Source organism: Sturnus vulgaris, chromosome 21, assembly GCF_052056855.1.
Source record: "Sturnus vulgaris isolate bStuVul1 chromosome 21, bStuVul1.hap1, whole genome shotgun sequence".
Classification (NCBI taxonomy): Eukaryota; Metazoa; Chordata; class Aves; order Passeriformes; family Sturnidae; genus Sturnus; species Sturnus vulgaris.
Genome location: NC_142263.1, coordinates 6,214,827 through 6,234,047, shown reverse-complemented (window position 1 = coordinate 6,234,047; position 19,221 = coordinate 6,214,827). Strand labels below are relative to the sequence as shown.

Here is a 19,221-nt window from a genome sequence, read left to right as displayed (position 1 = left end):
AAATTCAGGTTGTATGGCCTCATCTTGCTACCCTAAGATGCCTGCAATGAATTATTCATGCTGTGTTTTCTGGGAATGCTGAGTTTGTAGGTGAAATCCATAAACAGCAAAGAGAGCATGTTGGTGAAGGTGGCATCTGCCTCTCGCTCTGTCTCGCCGGGGTGGCTGAGTGTAGCAGTAGGAGCTGCATTTGGTAGGTGTAGCTGTGAATTCCCATAAACACTCTGCCGTGTTGTGGTTGTTCGTTGGCAGTACGAGCTCGTTGAGAATACAAAGCACTTCAAAGGGAGCTTTCAAGGGATGTTTCTTCGTTTAGAATAAAATGTAAATACTGTGTGACCTCAAAACGGGGAAAACCTCATCCATGGAGTAGAAAAGGGGAAGTGCTCCCGTGCATAGTAAAATCAGGAACAGCTCTACAACTGCTTCCTATTCCAAATAGGGCACCGACAAAGCAGTAATAACTTAAAGGCTTGAAGCTGCCAAGGAGTTTGACCTGCTTACACTAAATTCGTGCTCTGGGTTCTTTTCTAGAGAAGTCCTTCTCCTTTCTCTGATGGAGATTAACCCTCAAGGGCTAAAGGTTGCTTTGTTCCATTTCTACATGTGTTTGTGCAAATGTGGGACCCCGAGAGACTGCATTGTGCTGAAACCCAGCACGGGTATTCTGCTCTCAGAGGTGAAAAGCACACTCAGGATAACGTGTATCTGTCTCTTTATTAGGTTTTTAAGAATTGTTTTCCTTTGTTCCCTCCCCCAGGCAGAATGGAATTCAGGAAGATGGGATTACCCTGTGATAAAGCTGACCCATTGTGCTGCCTTTCAGCATTTTCTTTATCTCATTTCCAGGGAAGGAACTCCCTCTCTTTCCCATAAGGCTGTCCCTATCCTTTTGATGGGTTTATACAGGATTTCCTGCTGAGTCAATAGCGGAGGATTGCAGGGAGATAGCAGTCGAGATTCGCAGGGAGCCAGTGCTCAGTCGGAGGAGGTTCAGCCCGGCGGAGGCAGAGCAGCGCTGCCTTTTGACTTATGTAAGTGGCGACTTTTTGCTGTATAATTAATAATTGTAATAAAAGCACATTTGCATCCCATTGCACCAATACCTTCTCTGTGGCAAGATTTAGACATAACGCAAGGTCCAGACCCATTAACATCTTTACCAGTGGGTGGGTTTACTTTAGGGATCCGCAGACATTTTTTTCCCCTACAGCTGCAGGCTCACAGCGGGACCTCGGAGCGCTGCGGGAACGGCTCCGTGCCGGGGGGATGCCCTTTCCCGGTAACCGCTGAGTCCATCCCCGTTTCGTGAGACCCTCGGACCCCCCCCAAACGGCTCCCCCGTGGGCGCAGGGGGCGAGCGTGGCCCCGGTTCCCCGGGAGGGGCGGGGGGCGCCGGGTCCCGCAGGGCGGGGGTCGCGTCCTCAGGCCCCGCCCCCGCCGCCGAGAGGGCGTGGCCAGAGGGGCCGCGGGCCAATGAGCGAGCGGTCACGTGCGGGGGCGTGGCGGCGCTGCCCTCCCGTTTCCTGCGGGTCACGTGGCCGGTGCCCGGCGTTGCCGTGGCAGCGGCGGAGGCGGCTCCTGCTCCCGGTCCCGATCCTGCTCCTGCTCCGCTCCTTCTCCCGGGGCTCCCGGCACGGCCCCCGGACAGCAGCGCGGTGAGACACGGCCCGTCCCCGCCGCCCCCGGGGCCGCATCCCGCCCGCAGGGGGCTCATCCCGAGCGGGGCCCGCGCTCTGGGGCAGCGGGCGGCATCCCCTCAGGCGTGTCTGGGGGGTGGCCAGCTCGTCCTGCAGAGGTGGGAGCATCTCCTGCCCGCGGGGCTTCGGGAGGAGGGGGTCTGGTCCTGCCCAGGATGCTGGGGGGAGTTGGTTTTCTCCTGCCTGAACAGGGATTCCCCTGCCCGGGGCGGTGTGGGGAGGACGCGCCTCGTCCCGCCCGGCCGGGGAGAATCCCGTGCTGGGATGGTGGTGCTGGGATGCGCGCCTCATCCTGCCTAACTGGGGGCAGCCGGAAGGAGGGTGTGAATGAGAAGGGTGCACTGTGGGCAGAGAAGAAGGGGATCCCGTCCTGTTCGGAGGTGCCATGGGATGCAGAAGGCAGGGCAGTTCCCGTGGATGCTCTGGAGTGCTGTAAGGGAGACACCTCCAGCATACCGTGCAGGGAAGACGCTGGCCCAGGGTGCTTTTGGAAGACGGGATCGAGGGGTTGGGTCCCATCCTGCCTGAGGAGTTGTGGAGGATCCTTGGGATGCTGAATGAGGATGCAGTGGTAGGAGGTTGTGTCCTGCCTAGGAAAGATCCTCTGTCCAGGTTGCTTCTGGAGGGAAAGCTCTTCGCTGGGAGTGGGTCTCAGCTGGCATGAGGGATCTCCTGTCTGAGGCTGCTGTTGGAGGGGAGATCCTGGCTATGTGGAATCGCCCCCTGGCCACCGTGTGCTGAGGGTGTCTGGGAAGGAGGTGCCGTGTGAGGAGGATCCCAGCTGTGGTGGTGCGACCAGGGGGTCACATCCTGCCTGGGAGGTGATCCCCTGCTGCTACAGGGTGGTCACACCCTGCCTGGGTACTCTGACACCCCAGCAGTGCTGCTTGGAGGAGTCCCAAGCCAGAAGAGAACATAGGAAGGGGTTTTCCTTCACGCAAAGACAACGTGAGCTCATCAGGGTGGAGTAACAGGGATTTGTTTTAGCCATGGCCTGCAGGAGCTTGAACAGTGTTACTCGGGGAACGAAGGGACTAGCACAAACCCGCAGGTCAGTCTGGGGGTGTGGGGCAGAAACCTGGGGCTGAGGAGGGGGCTGGCATCCCGTCACCAGGCAGAGGAGCTGCCAGTGCTGCAGACAGCGCACTATGGGCGTCTGAGCACAGCAGTGGTGGGAGGGGGTTCGGCTCAGCTCGGCCCTGTTGGTGTCGGCTTCATTCCCAGCTGTGGAGAAATCCCCATTCGTGCACTGAGAAGCGAGGAGGCAAAGGTTTTCCCTTTTCCAAAGGACAGCACTTGGCAGGTTAAGAAAATCAACATAAGGGAGCAATCACAGAGAGCTTTCTGTCCTCCCAGTGCGGGATGAAGTGGGGTCAGATGCGTCGGTGGTGCAGTGGAAGTGAGCGAAGGCACAGCTGGGATGGACTTTGCCAGGGCTGCCTGAGGAAAAGGTCTGGAGAATTCCTCCTTCCTCATCCAGAACTCAACAGCCCTGTGCAGTCAAACCCTGTAGGATAGTTATTTCAGTAAAAACAAGTGTCCTAAACCTTTAACTTTGCACAGCAGGAAGGCAAAATCTCCAGAATAAGCCTCCGCTGATGCAGATGACAGGCTGAAAAGTATTTCCAGAGTAAAACTGCTCCAGCTACAACACATGTAAAATGCTTCTTTGGTCTTGTGTTTCAGCCCTTGGAGCCCTCCACCCAGTCCCTCCATGTCCATAGCCAGCAAGGTGAGTTTGACTTCCTGGCATTGCTCGTTTGGGTTACATTTGTGTTTATGGATTTCTTTCTAAAACTGTTTACTTATTTGAGAACATCTCTTGAGCTGCTCCACAGCAAAAATTCAGCCTTGTGGTATTTTTAGCTTATTTTTCTAAGGGAAGAAGCAGATGTGATTGGGTTCTCTTGCCCTCTCTCTGTAACCTCTGAATTCATTTGTCTTTTTAATGGAATTTGTGCCGGGGTCAAAGTTTCCTACATAGAAAGTTCCTAAGTATTTTATGAAAATAAATGGCAGAGTAGAGGCCATGGCTGTCCCAGCTGGGGACAAAGGGAGTGAATTCACTCCACTATAGATTGCAGGATTCACACAGGATATTGCACAGGAAACAGCTTCATTTTGCTGCTCACATATTGTTTCTTCCTCCAGTGCTCCCAGGAGGCTTTTTTATTCTGTAAAATAGGTGATTCTTGCCTTTTCTGGAAACACGGATCAAGCAGGAAGGTTTGTCCCTGTTATTGTTTCTCTTCTTGTTTTTATTATGGCATGAATGTTCAATTATGCCTTTCTTTTTTGTTTGTTTGTTTGGGGGAATTTTTTTTGTTACTTTTAAATATTTTGAAAATTCCTGAGCAGGTCAGGAGCCTTCCTGGAGTGTTCCAGGGGCTGTAATAATGTCCTTGTCAAAACCTGCCCAGGAATCATCCTGTGCTGCCATCCTTGTTATGTCTAAGGGGACCGGAACCTGAAAGCTCCCCATGTTCAGGAGGGATAATCTTGGACCTGCAGTGCTTTATTTGCTATTCTTTGTTATTGTGCCTGAAACAGCTTCCTTCCCTTTTAGCAACAGCATTCAGAGTTGTGGGCAGTTGATGTCCTTTTGATCTTTACCACTTCTCCAAGTTTCCCAGCAGTCTTGGCTTTATTAGCTGTCCCCATGTGGTCCCTGTACATGGGGAGCTGTGGGGATGCAGGCAGGGCTGAAAGGTGCCTGTGACCTTGAGAGGTGGTGTTAGGACTAATTAGTGCCACACCAGGTGTGATTCTGGGCATCATCTCCTCCTCCTGGGAGCTGGTGAGTGTTTTATAGTAGCCAGAAGGTGCAGCTCTGGTGTCTCTGTCTGCCACCACCACAGTGCTCAGTGGTGGAGTTATGAGTGATGGGATTAAACAAGGAATCGTGGTTTCCATTCTTTGGAAGGCTGAGTTAGTTTCAGATGTCTGTCAGAGTTGAGAAATTTTTGCACAAGACACTCCCTGGATATTCTGTGTCTGGGGATCACCAGAGCCATTTGGCAGCAGCCTGGGGACATGGTATTGTAAGGCTTCCACCACTTGAAATACTCTTGCTGCTTTCATACATCTCGCAGTGTAATTCCCTTGAATCAGAAGATGATGGAATTTCCTGGAAGCAGCTTGCTTTTCCCCTTGGAATTGCCTTTTCCTTTCCTTCTGCTCACAGCCACTGGTGGAAGTAAGGGACAGGGTTCTTGGGCAGATGTGGCTGATGAATGGAGTGTGAGCAGCTCAGGAAGTTTAACTTCCCACTGCAAAAGCTTGGGAAGTTCATTTGCTAACTCTTCACAGCGTTCACCTCTGTGATTATTGGGGGAGTTTAGGGGAGAACTGTGCCCATCTAAACTGAGCTTTGATGAGCAGTGGTTTAACTGAGAAAAACTGGTGTGCTGGTTTGAAAGTAAAGCAGGGGGTGAGATTAACCTCCACAGAAATACCTTGAGAGAGGCTTCAGGTCAGAGTTACAATTTAATAGAAAGATTAAAATAGATGCAATGATACAGAAAAACTGGCTTAAACCCACAGAGTACAGGCTGGCCCGTGTTGGTCAGGGTGGTGGTTGCAGTCTGATTAAGCAGTGATTGCGGTGCTGTTGAAGTGATGGTTGCCGTTCTCTCGAAAGCAGTGGTCCTGTGGATGGTCTGGTCCTCCTGTGGAAGTTCAGTTCCTCCCCTGGATGTCCAGTGGTGGTGGTTTTCATATCCCCACACTGCCCAGATTCCACACGGTCAGATTCAAGCAGGAAGATTCAGTACCTCCCCCAGAGCGGGGAATTTCACAATGGAATGGTGTGATCCTATGAGTCACAGGATATTCCTGGGGAGTCCTTTATGGCTTGGGTCGTTACAGCTGCCCATTGGCAGGGATGACCCCCGTGGGCTGGGTGTAGTTACCACAATTTGTGAAGACAAAGAAACACCACCCTGCCCTGCAGGGTTTGCCTCCTTCCCTTATCTAACACCCCATTTGCAGCCCGGGGGGTCGGGTGTGAACTGTGCAGCTCCTGCAAGCGGCCATTAACAGTTGATCAGGAATAATGTGGATGGGAGTAGAATACACAGTGTGGTTAAACCCCACGTTGTAACCCAGGAGGAATGGTGTCCAAAGAAGGAGCAAAAAGCTCCTCAACTGGTGTTTGGTACCCTAGAGATGCATTTGGAGCCAGCCCATGATGCACTGGGAAATGAACTGTCAACTCAAGGCAAAGATAAGATGGGGGCCAAGTGTATTTATGTAAAACAATTTTTTATGAGTGAGAAAGAATTAAAGGGCAAAGTCGAGGTGCCTGCTTTGAAATGAAAATCCAAATGCTGTGCAGCCTTCCTGGCAATTTTGGATGGTCCTTTCTCAGTTCTGTCTTCCAAGTATGATGTTACTTGGTCCATCATTTTCCACTGACCAAGGGCAACTTTGTTCAACTGCAGCTTTTCCAGTAGTTGATGCTCATCCTGTCCACCACCCCCTCTTGAACATGACTGTTTTGTTCCCTCAGCATTTCTCTCATCATGAGCTCTGAATTAAACGTTCCAGTGGATCCTTCCACTCCTGCTTGCTGCTCTGAGCCTGGCACAAAGGGCATGGATTATCGGGACTGGGTCCGGCGCAGCTACCTGGAATTGGTCACGTCCAACCACCACTCTGTTCAAGCCCTTTCCTGGAGAAAATTGTACCTGAGCCGAGCTAAACTGAAGGCCTCCAGCAGAACCTCTGCTCTGCTCTCTGGATTTGCAATGGTAACGTGTGTTTTATAGCTTTTTGAACTGTGAAGGTTTTTGGGTTGCCTCAAATCAGTGTTTTCCTCTTGGGAGGAAGCAGGGAGTTGTTTCCTGAAGAGACAGGAGGCATCTGCTGGGGGCTTCTGTTTGGCTGCTGCTGCAAGGTTTGGGGCTGGCTCTCTCACTGCAGCAGGGATGTATGAGCTGTCTTACAGCCAACCCACACACTCCCAAGTTAGCCCTTTAAAACTACTAATCCATACCTGCAAGTGATCCTAAGTGTTCCAGCAGCATTGCTAAACAATCCAGGACCTCCTTTGGCCCCGAGGCTCTCTGGTGCTGGCTGCCCTCATGCGAGGCTGTTCTTGGGTGTGGAGCACTTCCAGGCCCCTGTGGTTGCTGTGGTCCTGAACGTTATTTTAATTTCTCTACGTGTTTTCTCAGGTCACAGTGTCTAAAATAAGGTGGAGGTTGGGTCACAGTCTGCCAAAGTGAAGTTTGCATAGCGTGATCAGGGAGATCGTGTTCTAGCACTGAGGTGTGAGAAGAGGCCCTGAGCCTCAGACCTGGTGTCAGAAGGCTCTGCAGCCTGCAGGGAGCCAAACCTGGTATATTTTTGTCAGTGCTGCCTATTGGAAGTGATCCCTGGTGCTCGCTTTCTGCTGTGCAGCACTTGGGTGTTATTTGGAAGTGATTTGCATAGGTCAGAACCATGTCAGCATGTCAGGAATGAGCAAATAAACAAGACTGAGACAGTCAGTGATCCAGTGCTCAGGCCTGTCTGAGCTGTGTGTTAAAACACCACCATGCTGTGTCAGTGAGAGCCCCTTTATCTCCCCTCGGCTTTTGCTTACTGGGAGTGAGAATTGAAACCAGTCTGGGGGGAGGTTTCCTGTTCAGGAAGTGGGCAGGTCTGGTTGTTGCCAAGGTCTGTCAGCAGAGGGGCAGAGGGCAGCGCCTGGATGGCGTGGGACATGATGTGAAGATGTTTCATCCCGCAGATCAGAAGCTGGGAGGGAAAGACAGATCTCAGGAACTTTCCAGAGCTTCTTTCTTGTTTTATTTTAGCTTCTTCCGCTGCTTTTTCCTTCTCCCAGCCCCCTAGATCATGAATCATCCATAACATTACAACAGCCTGGGATGATGAAGCTGGTCACCCAAAGTGAAGCTGGAAAGCTGTATGTGGGGGTTTCAGTGGGAGCAGGCTGGAGTGGAGACAGAGTGCTCAGTTGCTTTGTCATTGCTCTCCACTCCCTGGCTGTGTGCAAAAGATGCTCTTAAAAGCTTTTCACAGAGTCTGTGTTGGTTTGGAACCAAGATTGTGTGCTGCAGGGGCAGAAGGTCCGTCCTCTTTTGAGTGCTCTCCTGTAGACTTCTCTCACCCAGGAGTTTTCTTACTCTAAAAAGCCTCTCGCATGCATGGCCTGTGTGCCTCTGGTTACTGGAGTTCTGTTGGGACTGTTTTCTTTATCATGATTATTAAATTAAATTTTTCTATTGTTGGGGACTGATCTACCGGCATGGTCACACAAGAAGTCCCTGCTGTGGTGTGCTGTCACTGGCACCACTAGGACTCAGGGGCTTGCAGCCCACCCACACTGCAAGGCTGAACCACATCTCTGAAAACAAAGCATTCTTTCTCAGCTCTCACAGCAGAAAGTTGCTGAAAGTCCTTGGCAAACACACAAAATTAACCACTGGTTTTACATTATCTTTGAACTGTTAAATTGCCATTGAATATACACAGGTATAAGTAGTGTTAGTTATGCTTACCAGCCTAATGTAACAAATAGACCTGAAATCAGTAAGAAATAAAATCTCTTGCAATAAGGAATTCTCTTTATTAGCAAGCTTTTTCCCCGGCTGATTGGAAAGCTGAGGTGTTTGTTCCTCCTGGGTTATTTCTCCACTGGTATTCAGGAATTTAGTACACGGATGTTTACTCTCTAATAAGAGCACGTCTTTGGCTATTGTTGAAAGAAATTATTTAGAGATAAATATGTGTAGACGTGGCACTTAGGGACATGGTTTTGTGGTGGACTTGGCAGTGCTGGTGTAACGGTTGGATTCTGTGATCTTAAAGGTGTTTTCCAGTCTGAACGATTCCGTGATTCTATTAAACATTTTCCCCAAAGCCTCAAGTGCATTGAGCTACGTAAACAAATGTCATCCAGGGCTTGCCTATTGCTTTATTTACTTCCTTGTCAGTGTGTTTGATGCAAGCTAGCTCCATATTGGCTGAAATTATTGCAAGCTGATGGGTATTTAATCAACAGGCCATGGCTCTGATCCAGCCCCTTCTGGACAGGCTGCAGAATAACGTGAACCTTCCTTGTTACCATCTCTGGTATTTCTGGCAGAGCACTGGGGCAGGTCAGGAGGATGTGGGTCATTCCAGGTCTGCTTGGAGGTGGGCTGTAGGGCAGCTGCATCTGCCCCGAGGAGGTTGCAAATAAAGGAAATTTAGAGGGAGCTTAGGAAACCTCCTTAATAATTTTCCCAATGGAAATAAGAGCTATTACTGCTAATCCATCTTCTCAATACTTACTCAATTGCTACAGGATATGTGTTTGATTTAAAAGAAAACCAAACCAAAACAAAAACCCTGACAGATCTACTGGAGTGATTGTTTTTACAGTCTGCCAAACCATCTGTGTGAATGTGTCATGGTTTATGTTAAGCCATTTGTAATCCTTTGCCTGATATTTTCTGTCCTGGTCTAAATTTCTCAAGATGAATAACATCTTTGTTGTGGACAATCTGAGCTATACTGGTCTAAACCCCACCATCATTGCTTGTAATTTAATTGCAGTTTAATTCTAAAACATTGTGAGCCCTCGATCCTGTAATTCTGGAGTTCAGAAGGGTTTTTCTCAACCTTAAAAGTAAGCCTGTGCTGAAATATTTCATGGCTTGGCAGAGAGCTCAGCCTTGTAAAGTTGCTTCTGGGAAGAGGTTAAAATAAAGGAGGCTATTACATGGAAGAGTATAATTGTATAAAACATGACATATTAATAGTTTTACAGGCTAGGCAGCATATTTAATGATTTTTAAATGGGTTATGTCAGCTTGTCCTCTTTCTCTTATCCCGGTCAGGGAATGACATGACAGCCTGTGCTGGGTAAAGCAATAAGAGCTCACTCACCTTTTCAGTACTTGTTTGGGTTAAATGAACTGGTTTTTTGCCTTGCTGCCCTATCTGGATTGTTGGTGTTTTTCACTGAAACACCTCTTACTGAGCCATCAGTCAGTGTTAAAAATTCATCACATTGCACAGCTGAAGCTCGCCCTGGGGAATAGGTTAGTCTGGGAGGAAACATCCAATTAGCTGAAAAGTGCTGCACTGTGAAGGATAACAAGCAGAAATTGATATGTTGACATCAGCCAGGCTTTCAGCTTTAATATAAAGCTATAAATTGGACATGCAGCTACATTTCCCATTCAGCTGTGTGTCTGGGTATTACAGTACCCCATAATGAACAATGTACCTGCAGGTTTTCCTGGCTGATGGGGCGTGACTGGCAACCATGGTGTTGTACAAATTCATTGTACAGTGAAGAAGAGAATAAGTCTGATCTCCTCCCTCTCAAATCAATATAAGGGCAACTACAGAGGGTACATACACAAGGCAACATGAAATCTGTTCTAATTAAATTCACCTTGCAATTGATAGTGAAGCCAGTCCTGTGTTAGGATTTTCTTTGCTATACAACAAGAACTACTGTAACCTGCAATCAGGAGCCAATAAAAACGAACAAACAAAGGTAAAACCCCAAACATGTTCATGATCAGAACAGAAGGCTGGGAATACCCAAGAACTGTCACAGTATTTTTGGTGTCTCTAATGTCTTAAATAGTTGATGCAGCTATAAAATTCAGACTTGTAGAGATTGACCATTTTTCCACACGTGTTGTATCTTGTTTGCTGGTAAATGTGTTCAGACTTGACTGTGATCTGATGGGTTTCAGAGCAAATGTAGGTAAGGCAGCAGTCATGCCAGCTGGTTTCCATTCCCTTTAATCCTTTTCAGGGCTTCCAACAGGGACAACATGAGCATAGCCCTAATCTTCCAGTGCCTAAATAACATTATGAACAAGTAATACCAGAGGAAGTGGTGCAGATGATTATACTGAGCCTGAAATGGCTGCTCAGGGGAGTCTTGTGTGAAGTCTGGATAACATAATTGTGACTCAGTTCTGCAAAATCCTTCTGTGTCCCAGAATCAAGTGCAGATTTGAAACTTTTTCTTCTCATGATGTTTTTAGAGGGGCTTCTTTCCAGCAAGCTGTGCTGTGCTGGAGCAGCAGGTCAGCTGGGATCACCAGAGGTTTTCCTCGCTGCCAAGAGAGTTGACTTTTCTACTGCAAATAATGAAGTGCAGCTACAGATCCAAGCCAGCTGCTAGAGAGGAATGTTTGATAGTTTTGTCCACTGCTTTTGTGTCTTTTCTTAGCAGAAGGTTTGTGCAGTTCTTTCAGGGATGCCACCACACAGAAGTACTGGTTTGCTTCACAGGTAGCTTAAGTAATTGCAAAAATTCTTGTGCTAAACCAGTTAGCTGGACTCCAGTTCTGATGTCAAAAGAGCCTTCTGCTCTCTTGCACATATTCTGCTTCTTAAGCTTTATTTGATTAAAGTAAAAATAGCTTTAGAGACCTGCTGCGTGGTAGCTCTTGTGTTGGGAAGCAGACTTCTGAATTGGTGAGCACACCCATAAGCCAGTAGCTGTCCACTTTTGCTGGGTGTATCACTAAATTATTAACTCTCAAGGGAGAAATTTGAGGATATAAATAACTTAAAAGTTATTTATCTGGGCATATTTGTAATAAAAACAAACATAAACTGTTCTGGGAATAGTCCACAGTTAAAATAACTGCCTTCTAACTTAAGCATTAAAGTAGCTTGTGTGCTTCCCATGGTGGGTAGTGAAGCCTGGCTGGCCACTGGCCAGAGGAGCTGCTTGATTTTGCTTTTCTTTACACGCCTGAAGTTGAAACTTCCTGTGCTGCAGCCGCAAGGAAGGAGTGTCAGTAGAGAGTATGATGGTGGGTAATAGCAGGCTGGTAGCTGCCTCTCAGCCCCACGTGGCATCTAATGAGCTCCTTCTGTTGTGTGCTGGGTTCGGGGCAGTTCCTGTGGCTCGTGGTGGCAAGGAGAGCTGTGTTCTTTGAGAAAACCACAGTGTCAGAAGGGCCACAGCACAGGTGGTGCCTGCATCCTCATGGGTGACAGCAGTGATCCATCTGGGCTGCCATTCCAAAAAGCTCTGGAGTGTGTACTTAACCTTAGGTGTTCTTCCTGAATCAAGATGCTTTCCTGGCTGAAAGCCTTGGAAAGAGGAAAGCCAGCAGGTGTTGACAAGCTCTTTGCTCCTTCCCCAGGTCGCCATGGTGGAGGTGCAGCTGGAGGTGCAGTACAAGTACCCCCAGATGCTGCTGATCGCCTTCAGCGCCTGCACGACGGTGCTGGTGGCCGTGCACCTCTTCGCCCTCCTCATCAGCACCTGCATCCTGCCCAACGTGGAGGCCGTGAGCAACATCCACAACCTGAACTCCATCAGCGAGTCCCCGCACGAGCGCATGCACCCCTACATCGAGCTGGCCTGGGGCTTCTCCACCGTCCTGGGAATCCTCCTTTTCCTTGCCGAAGTCGTGCTCCTGTGCTGGATAAAATTCCTGCCAGTGGGCTCCATCCTGAAAAACGAGACCACCAACGTGGAGAAGCCCAGCAGCCACGCGGGGTGGCAGTCAGCACTGGTGTCCACCATCATCATGGTCCCCGTGGGTCTGATTTTTGTCGTCTTCACCATCCACTTCTACCGCTCCTTAGTGCGGCACAAAACGGAGAGGCACAACCGTGAGATTGAGGAGCTCCACAAACTGAAAGTGCAGCTGGATGGGCATGACAGAGGCATGCAGGTGGTGTGACAGAGCCTGCACACAGCTCAGCTAGGGCTGAGAGCAAAATACCTGGTCTGCTGCTTGGTGAGATGCACCAGGGATGGATTTTCTTGAGGCTTAAATCTGTAAATGCTACTTGCCTGCCATTTCTAGATGTGGGTTCTTGTGCTGTTCCATGTGCCCTGGTTCTGGTCCCACACACTTGGTACTTAAGTCGACACTGCCGTGGTGTTCGAGGTCAAAACTTCATCTACCTTAGCATTGGTAGCCAAAAAATCTGTATTTTTTACAAATGCAATATTCCATTGCCAAAAGTGAAACTGCGTCGGCTGTCCCAAAAGCCTCTGTGTGTGTGTGTGTAGGATCTGTCTTACATGTCAGAACTCCCTGGCTGTCAGTGCAGCCACAATTAACTGGCATCTCATTCCTAGAGCAGAGCTGATTAATGTGGGTACCTGCAGCTGACTCAAGGATATCCAGGAAAGCACAACAGAAACTGAGAATGTTGATCACCATTGTTCCAAAGCAAGTATTCCATAAATAGAGAACTAGAAAGAAAACAGCCTTAGCTTTTATGTTCTTTTCTTGCTGTTCTTTACTATATTTTTACAGCTTGGGATGTAGAATTTTGAATTGCAGGAGGCTGGGAAGTTCTCTCGTACTTTCTTCAGCAGCATCTGTCACCTTAGGTTGAGTAAGTGCCAAGATCATGTGTTTTTTCCCAATAAGAGGCAAGAGTGCCCAGGGAAGGCTTACAGGTGTTTTACTTTTAACAAGGACATTCTTAAAACGGAACAGTGACAGGGAATTTAATGAGACAAGACTTTGAAGGACTAACAAAGCAAGTTTTAAGGAGGTAAAGGAGTGACAAGCAAGTATTGTAGAAATCTGCCACTGTGTCCTTTTTATTTGTGCATTGCTGTGATGCCTTTTGCCCGGTTTGCTGGAGAGAACAAGCCCAGTCCTGTTTATTTCATCATTTGAGGTTTTGGTTTTTTTCTATTTTTAATTGGCTGTAGCATTTTTCTGTCAGAAATGAATGCTTCCTTCTCCCTCCACCACAGCAGATGACTCCTCTGGTGGAACCTGGAGCTGTCCTGGCGAGCCTGATGGAGCTGGATCTGGCAGGAATGCTGTGTGCTATTAAAGAGCTATCCCTTTCCTTTGAGCTCATTTCTTTTTTCAGCAGCTGAGACAATGACACTTGCATGTCTGTGTTGCTTGGCAAGGGAAGCTTGTAAATTCCTTAGCATCTTCGTGGGTGAAAACTCCTGTAAAAAAAAAAAAACGATTTTATGAGTTTTGGTAACTTTGTGGAGAGAAAAAGAGTGTTTTGCAATCATCAGCTCTTTTAAGGGAAAGTCAGGCTTTCTGACACACAGGGCTGCAAGAAGCATAAGCACATTTTCTTGGCCCTGATCCTGTGCTGGTTTCCTCCTCTGCACTCCAAAACTGCAGTTTCAGAGTCTCCGAAGCCTTATAGGTTTCTGAAATCATTAAGGATGTTTATAACGTTCTATTTAACCCTGCGCCCTTATTCCACTGGGATTTGAGGGCTTTAATGGCAGTGTATTACATGTCAGCTTTCCAGAAGGGACAGTACATGCAAACCCTAGGGCAGCAGGGTGAGATTATCCCAATATTCCTCTCTGGCGAGGGCCTTGGGAAACCAACTCTCATCTCTCTTGTTTACATGCGAATGTGAGCGTTGCTGAACAAGTTGCTTAGCACTGTGTCTGTGGCTTTCATCTGCTGTTCTTGCTGCAGTTGGCATGTACCATATTGGCTGATGTGCAGCAAAGAAAATAAGTCTTTGTGTGCTAAATGACTAATCTGTACTCAAGTGCATATGCAAAAAACAAGGAGTGTCCTCCAGGAAGTGGGGTGGTCGTGAAATTCATATGAACTCCCCAGGACTCTGCCCTCTCTCCCTCCTCTTTTTACCATAATAAAAACTAAAAGGTTTATACAACAGAATCAGAGTTGAGTTTTCTGCCAAGTGCTACACGTGTCGGCTCCTCTACCAACAGAATTTCTGTTGAGAGGCCAGAGCCAGACCAGATGGGATGAATCTCTCATCTGTACTTTGCACTCTCCTTTAACATCAGTAATAGTAGGACCTTGTGTGCTGAGGGGCTCAGAAGGCTGTCAAGGAAAGTATTGCACCATTTTTGCAATTTTTTTTTTTAAAGCTTCCCCCTGTGCAGCTTTAAAAAGTTTTCCCAGTGCTGCAAAAGCAATGCAGCTTGTCTGGAAACAGCCAGATCATTCATTTAATTTTTTGCAAATGTAATAAACTTTAGCAAACTGAGAAAAGGAGCAGAAGCTGTGCTTTGATTTTGGAGAATAACTCAATCAGGCTTGGGTGAGATTGCATTCAAGATCAGTCTCAAGGCATCTGTGACTGGAGTGAGACCACCTTACTCCAGGGATGAGTCTGAGATACAGTTTGGGGTGGTGTCCCAAGGGCAAATGCTCCTAAACCAGAATAATAACGTGCTTTCCTGTCTTTGCTTGCAGCTCTGTTTCTTGTGTCTCTCTGGGCACCGAGTTCTCCCTTCCATGAGAAGCTATTGGGGGTGTTTTTGCTCTTTGATTCTCAAGGTTACCCATCCACCTTTATGCTGTAACTCATCTCCTTTCCCAACAAGAGCATTTGCTTTTCTTGCTCCTGCTTTTCTCTCTTCCTGCAATTTATTTACATTTTCACCACTGTTGGGTCCAGACTTGTGTTGCAGAAATGTTACCTGTGATAGCAGCCACGGGAGTTCATCCATAAAGGAAGGAGTAGGGATGTTGTAGTTGTCCAGCTGGGTGTCTCTGCTACAGCACCAAAGAATCCTCCTTGCTCCTGCTGCTGCCCCTGTGGCTGTCAGCAGGATTCCCAGCCTTTCCACACTGTCACTGCTGTCCCAGCAGGGCTGGCAGCTCTCTGTGTCATGTCTAGGTTTGTCTGCCCATGCCTGGCCATGTCTGTCCTGTGCTGTCACCTCTCTGTCATTCCTGGGGTGTCTGTCATTCTTGGAGTGTCCCAGGTTTTGGGTGGCTGAAATCCTGCAATGCCTGCATGGAGATGCTTCTCCTAAGGGTTCCACCCGCAGCTGGGGACGTGTGTTGAGGATCTCCCCTGGCTTGTGTTCGCTTTCTGTGCCAGCTTTGGGCTCTGGGCTGTTGCAGGCCAGGGTGGCTGCTGCCCTAATTCTCAGCCTCCTTGGGCTGTGGCTCTCTGGGCAGCTATTGCCTTGTTTGAGATATTTCTCCAATTTTTGCAGTGGAATTTGGCACAGGGACAGCGATGATCTTGCTTCATAGTACTGAGTCTTCCTCAAGATTTTTTTTTTTTGGCCAGTTTTTGCCCAGCAGGAGAATGCCGCTGCAGGGACTCTGCCTGCCCACCCTAAAGCAGGGAAAGAACTCTCAAGGACAGGGAAACAATTCTTTGCATCATTCCCGTGCACCAGCCTTGGTTAGGAGGCAATTCCTCCCTCCCTTTCCATCTAGCAGGAGTAAAGAAGGGGCACGACCGTGAGCTGGAGGGAGCAAGATCGTGTTCTCCCTTTGCCATGTTCAGTGGCAGCTCTCACTCTGTGATCTCCCTATTTTTAACATCGCCCCGGGGCTGGGCTGGCTCCGTTTCAGTGGAGAGGAGGCTCTCGGGGGACTTTGTGACCGCGAGAGATGGAGTGATGTTGGATTTGAGCATGACGGATGAAAACGGGCGATGGACACACCGTGCGAGAGCCGCGGGCGGAGGGAGGGCTGCTGGAAGCGCTCAGATACCTGGAAGTGTTTCTGGAGAGCACTGGTGTGGGTGCAGCTACAGAGGGAACCTCCTTCCACATCCTTCCATTCCCTCCCACCGGGATGTGGGGATGGGCAATCCCAGGTTGCCTCAGGTTACCTGTGCTGGCTGGGGGGTGGAGGTGCTCCTCCTGCCTTTCGCAATCTGCTTTCTTTTCTTTTCCTCCCTTCCAGCAAACAAACAAAAGGTCTTGGAGTTTCCTGCTGCTGTAGATTCCTTATCTTTTAAATCTCATTGCTTCAACTTCTAAGACAGCTTCCTCAACACCCCCTCAAGCTGCAATCAAAATCATCTGGGCCAGGAGAGATATTTTCTCATTAACTCACAGGTTCTCTACAGCTATCTCAAAGCATTTTCAGTAATTCAAATTGACTGGCTGGATTTGAACAGTATTTCCCTGAATCCCTGTGTGTCCAGCTGGGAGCTTGCTTCCTGCCCAGAGAGGTGCCAGCCATGAGTGCTAAGAGAAAAATATAATCTGTATTTTAGCTTTGCCTACTCTTGTTTTACCTCTGCATGAACAATATTTAATGTAGAATAACGAATGTATCTCAGTTATTGTCCAGCTGTGTGAAACTGGATAAACTTGCTCAGTTTTATGCTTCTTGGTGATTTCAGACTGATTTCTTGAAAGGCAAGTTAAGTCCTCCAGCATCCTCTTACGGGTTAACTTGGGTACTTTTTGAAGAAAAAATTTGGGCAGATATAATCGTTCTGTTTTTGCAATACACAGGGAGATAACAATTAAATGCACTTCCTTTTAATGAGTCTGGGTCTTGGCATGTGTTCTACAAGGAGGTTAAGGAGACAAGGAACTCCTGTAACAGGAAGACCATTAAAGTTTGTCTTCTGTTAATAATACCAGCTTAGTGGACAAAATTAATTTACGAGCTCATTAAGATTGAAACATCTTCATGCTTTTCTCAGATTTTTGTGGTACTTGACCATAAATTGTTAATCTTTTGTAATGCTGCATAACAGGATTTTCTGGCATTTTTTTTCTGGTTTTCTGTCTTTAGGAGAGAATGTACATAAAGTTTTAAGGAGCAATTCTGAACAGCTGGATGTGCAATTGTATTTTGATCTAAGGATGAGGCCCAAGAGGCTATTTAACAGGTGAAAAATGTCAAAAGACTGGCACTGCAATGCTTGTGTAGTGACTAGATTAAGTTTTGGACTTCAAAAAGACCAAGAAAAAGCCCTCACTTTTTGGCTCAGTATTTAATTATTTGCATTTTTTCACATTTAAGACATCAGCTAGGAAGAGCTAGAATCTTCTGGCAAGAACAGCAGCTTCCTGTATAGTTCAATCAAGGCAGAAAAATTCAGCTAGCAAATGCAGAGCACAAGATGAACTAACACTGTGTAAGTTATTGTGGCAATCTGATTCATCAGAGTCCATCACCTGCTTTCACTGTGGAGAGAATGGAGCAGCAGGGACGTGCACAGAAAGTGTTTCAGCAGCCTGAGAGCACAATATAAATGTAAAAGGGAGTGTTGGAAATTAAGGCCAAGCATAAATGGCAACACTTTGCTGCAGTGTGGTGAGTGGAGAGCAGATCCATGGAGAGGCTTGGATCTACAGGGTGAGGAGGATCCAGGTGCAGTGTTTGCTCCCTCTCTGACAGCCTGTGCTGGGTTTCCTTCCTGAGTGTCTGTGCCAGGCTGGCAGGCTCCTCCTCCTGCTGGGACAAAGCCCCTCTGCTCCAGCAGCAGCTCCAGATGCTGTCCTGGGTTTATTCCACTCCCAACGCTGCTGAGCCCTGTGGACACCAGGCTGCAGAGAAAGTGAGGAGCTGCTGCTCTCAGTGCACTCCTTGCTTTTAGGAGTGAGCTGGACAGTCACAGAATGTGTTGGGTTGGAAGGGACTTTAATGATCATCCAGTTTCTACGCCCTGGCATGGGCAGGGACACTTTCCACTAGACCAGGTTGCTCCAACCTGGCCTTGGACACTCCCAGGGATCCAGGGGCAGCCACAGCTTCTCTGGGCAACCTGTGCCAGGCCCTCCCCATTCTCGCAGGGAAGAATTTCTTCCAAATACCTAATCTAAATCTACCCTCTTCTAGTTGCAGCCTATGAGGAATTTCCTGGGACAGAGCTTGCTGTGATTAGATGTGGCCTGCCTGTTGTGTTTGCAGTGAAGAGGTTCCATCAGAGGGGATGTGCTGTGATTGCTGGAACTGCTGCTGGAGCACCTTGAGGACACTCACCAGCCCACCTGGATGGAGGTTTGGAGTTTGGGACTGCCCATGGGAGCCCTGCTAGTAGGTCCCTGCTGGAATTAGCACTAAACTGAACCTGGCCCGTTGCAGCCCACAAAGGGCTCTGATTGTATCTGTTGGCTTAAACTGATGACAAATATCCTGACTGACCCATCTGCTTCCTGGAAGCTGTACTGGGTGAAGAGCTCCCTCCCCTGCAGAAAAGCAGAGGGCAGTGTCTGTGGCAGGAGTGTTTAGTGTGCAGCAAATCCTGTGCAGTGCCGAGGAAGCACTTCTGGGGCAGAGCACAGCAGTGCAGGGACGCTGAGATCTGTCCCCTTTCCTTACCAACCAAAGCCAGGCAGCACTGCCTGCTGGTGGCTAGGTGGAGTTTTCCTGCTGCAGGTGAGACTGTGCTGAAGGGCTGTCATGGCACCACCGTGTTTATTAAAGGATCACGCTTCTTCCACAGCACAACTTCATTTTCAAAAGCACAGAAGTTTGTTCAGAGCAGACATATGGCCTCAGATCAGCTTCTGCTGGAAATGACTGCTTGAATCTTAGGTACGAGGCATGATTCAAACCTGACTGCTGGAGGTGCCAGGAAAATAAATGATAGCTGCCAGGGTTGCAGTCTGTTGCCCAGCTAATTCCCAAAATCAGACTCTTGCTACTGAGAGCTGACAGCAGGGTTCAGAGATGACAAATGATCAGAAAATAACACAGTCTGTGCAGGCCTTTGGTCTGATCTCTGTCCAAGCCTGAAGAGTCAGCACTGGCCCTCTGCAAATGCTGCTCTTTGGTCCTAGAAGATACACGTCACACATGAAATTTATGATTAATCCTCATTGTTAGAGCATGAATCTTCAGCAAAAGATAAT

The 19,221-nt window shown here is 48.2% G+C and overlaps 2 protein-coding genes across 13 annotated transcripts in view; one reads left to right on the top strand and one right to left on the bottom strand.

Annotated features, from left to right (window-relative positions):
• The first annotated feature begins 893 nt into the window (after window positions 1-893).
• Window positions 894-14,311, top strand: ORAI2 (ORAI calcium release-activated calcium modulator 2). Of its 8 annotated transcripts, none has more exons than XM_088177059.1 (5): window positions 894-1,034; window positions 3,387-3,432; window positions 3,852-3,926; window positions 6,211-6,451; window positions 11,816-14,311. In XM_088177059.1, the coding sequence occupies exons 4-5, from the start codon at window positions 6,224-6,226 to the stop codon at window positions 12,359-12,361; spliced, it is 774 nt and encodes a 257-aa protein (XP_088033185.1). In that variant the 5' UTR covers window positions 894-1,034; window positions 3,387-3,432; window positions 3,852-3,926; window positions 6,211-6,223; the 3' UTR covers window positions 12,362-14,311. The 8 variants fall into 8 exon arrangements, with proteins under 8 accessions (XP_088033185.1, XP_014732107.1, XP_088033189.1 ...); XM_088177060.1 differs by lacking the exon at window positions 894-1,034 and adding an exon at window positions 1,523-1,658; XM_088177061.1 differs by lacking the exon at window positions 894-1,034 and adding an exon at window positions 1,551-1,798.
• Window positions 12,115-19,221, bottom strand: part of ALKBH4 (alkB homolog 4, lysine demethylase) — a 9,653-nt gene continuing 2,546 nt past the window's right edge. For 2 of the 5 annotated variants that reach the window (XM_014876382.2, XM_088177055.1), the window contains one exon: window positions 13,562-13,605. Coding sequence is in view for 1 of the 5 variants with exons in the window: in XM_088177057.1 (XP_088033183.1) it covers window positions 13,486-13,605 (120 nt within the window). In the remaining 4 variants the exon portion in view is untranslated. Of the gene's footprint in view, window positions 13,606-19,006; window positions 19,146-19,221 lie in introns of those variants that run through there. The other 3 variants (XM_088177054.1, XM_088177056.1, XM_088177057.1) reach the window with 2 other exon arrangements.

What these genes read in the sequence shown, in the direction of transcription:
- ORAI2 (XM_014876621.2), top strand. Translation starts at nt 6,224, where the DNA reads ATGAGCTCTGAATTAAACGTTCCAGTGGATCCTTCCACTCCTGCTTGC. An exon ending in TGCTCTCTGGATTTGCAATG is followed by an intron (nt 6,452 to 11,815) that starts GTAACGTGTGTT and finishes CTCCTTCCCCAG; the next exon opens with GTCGCCATGGTGGAGGTGCA.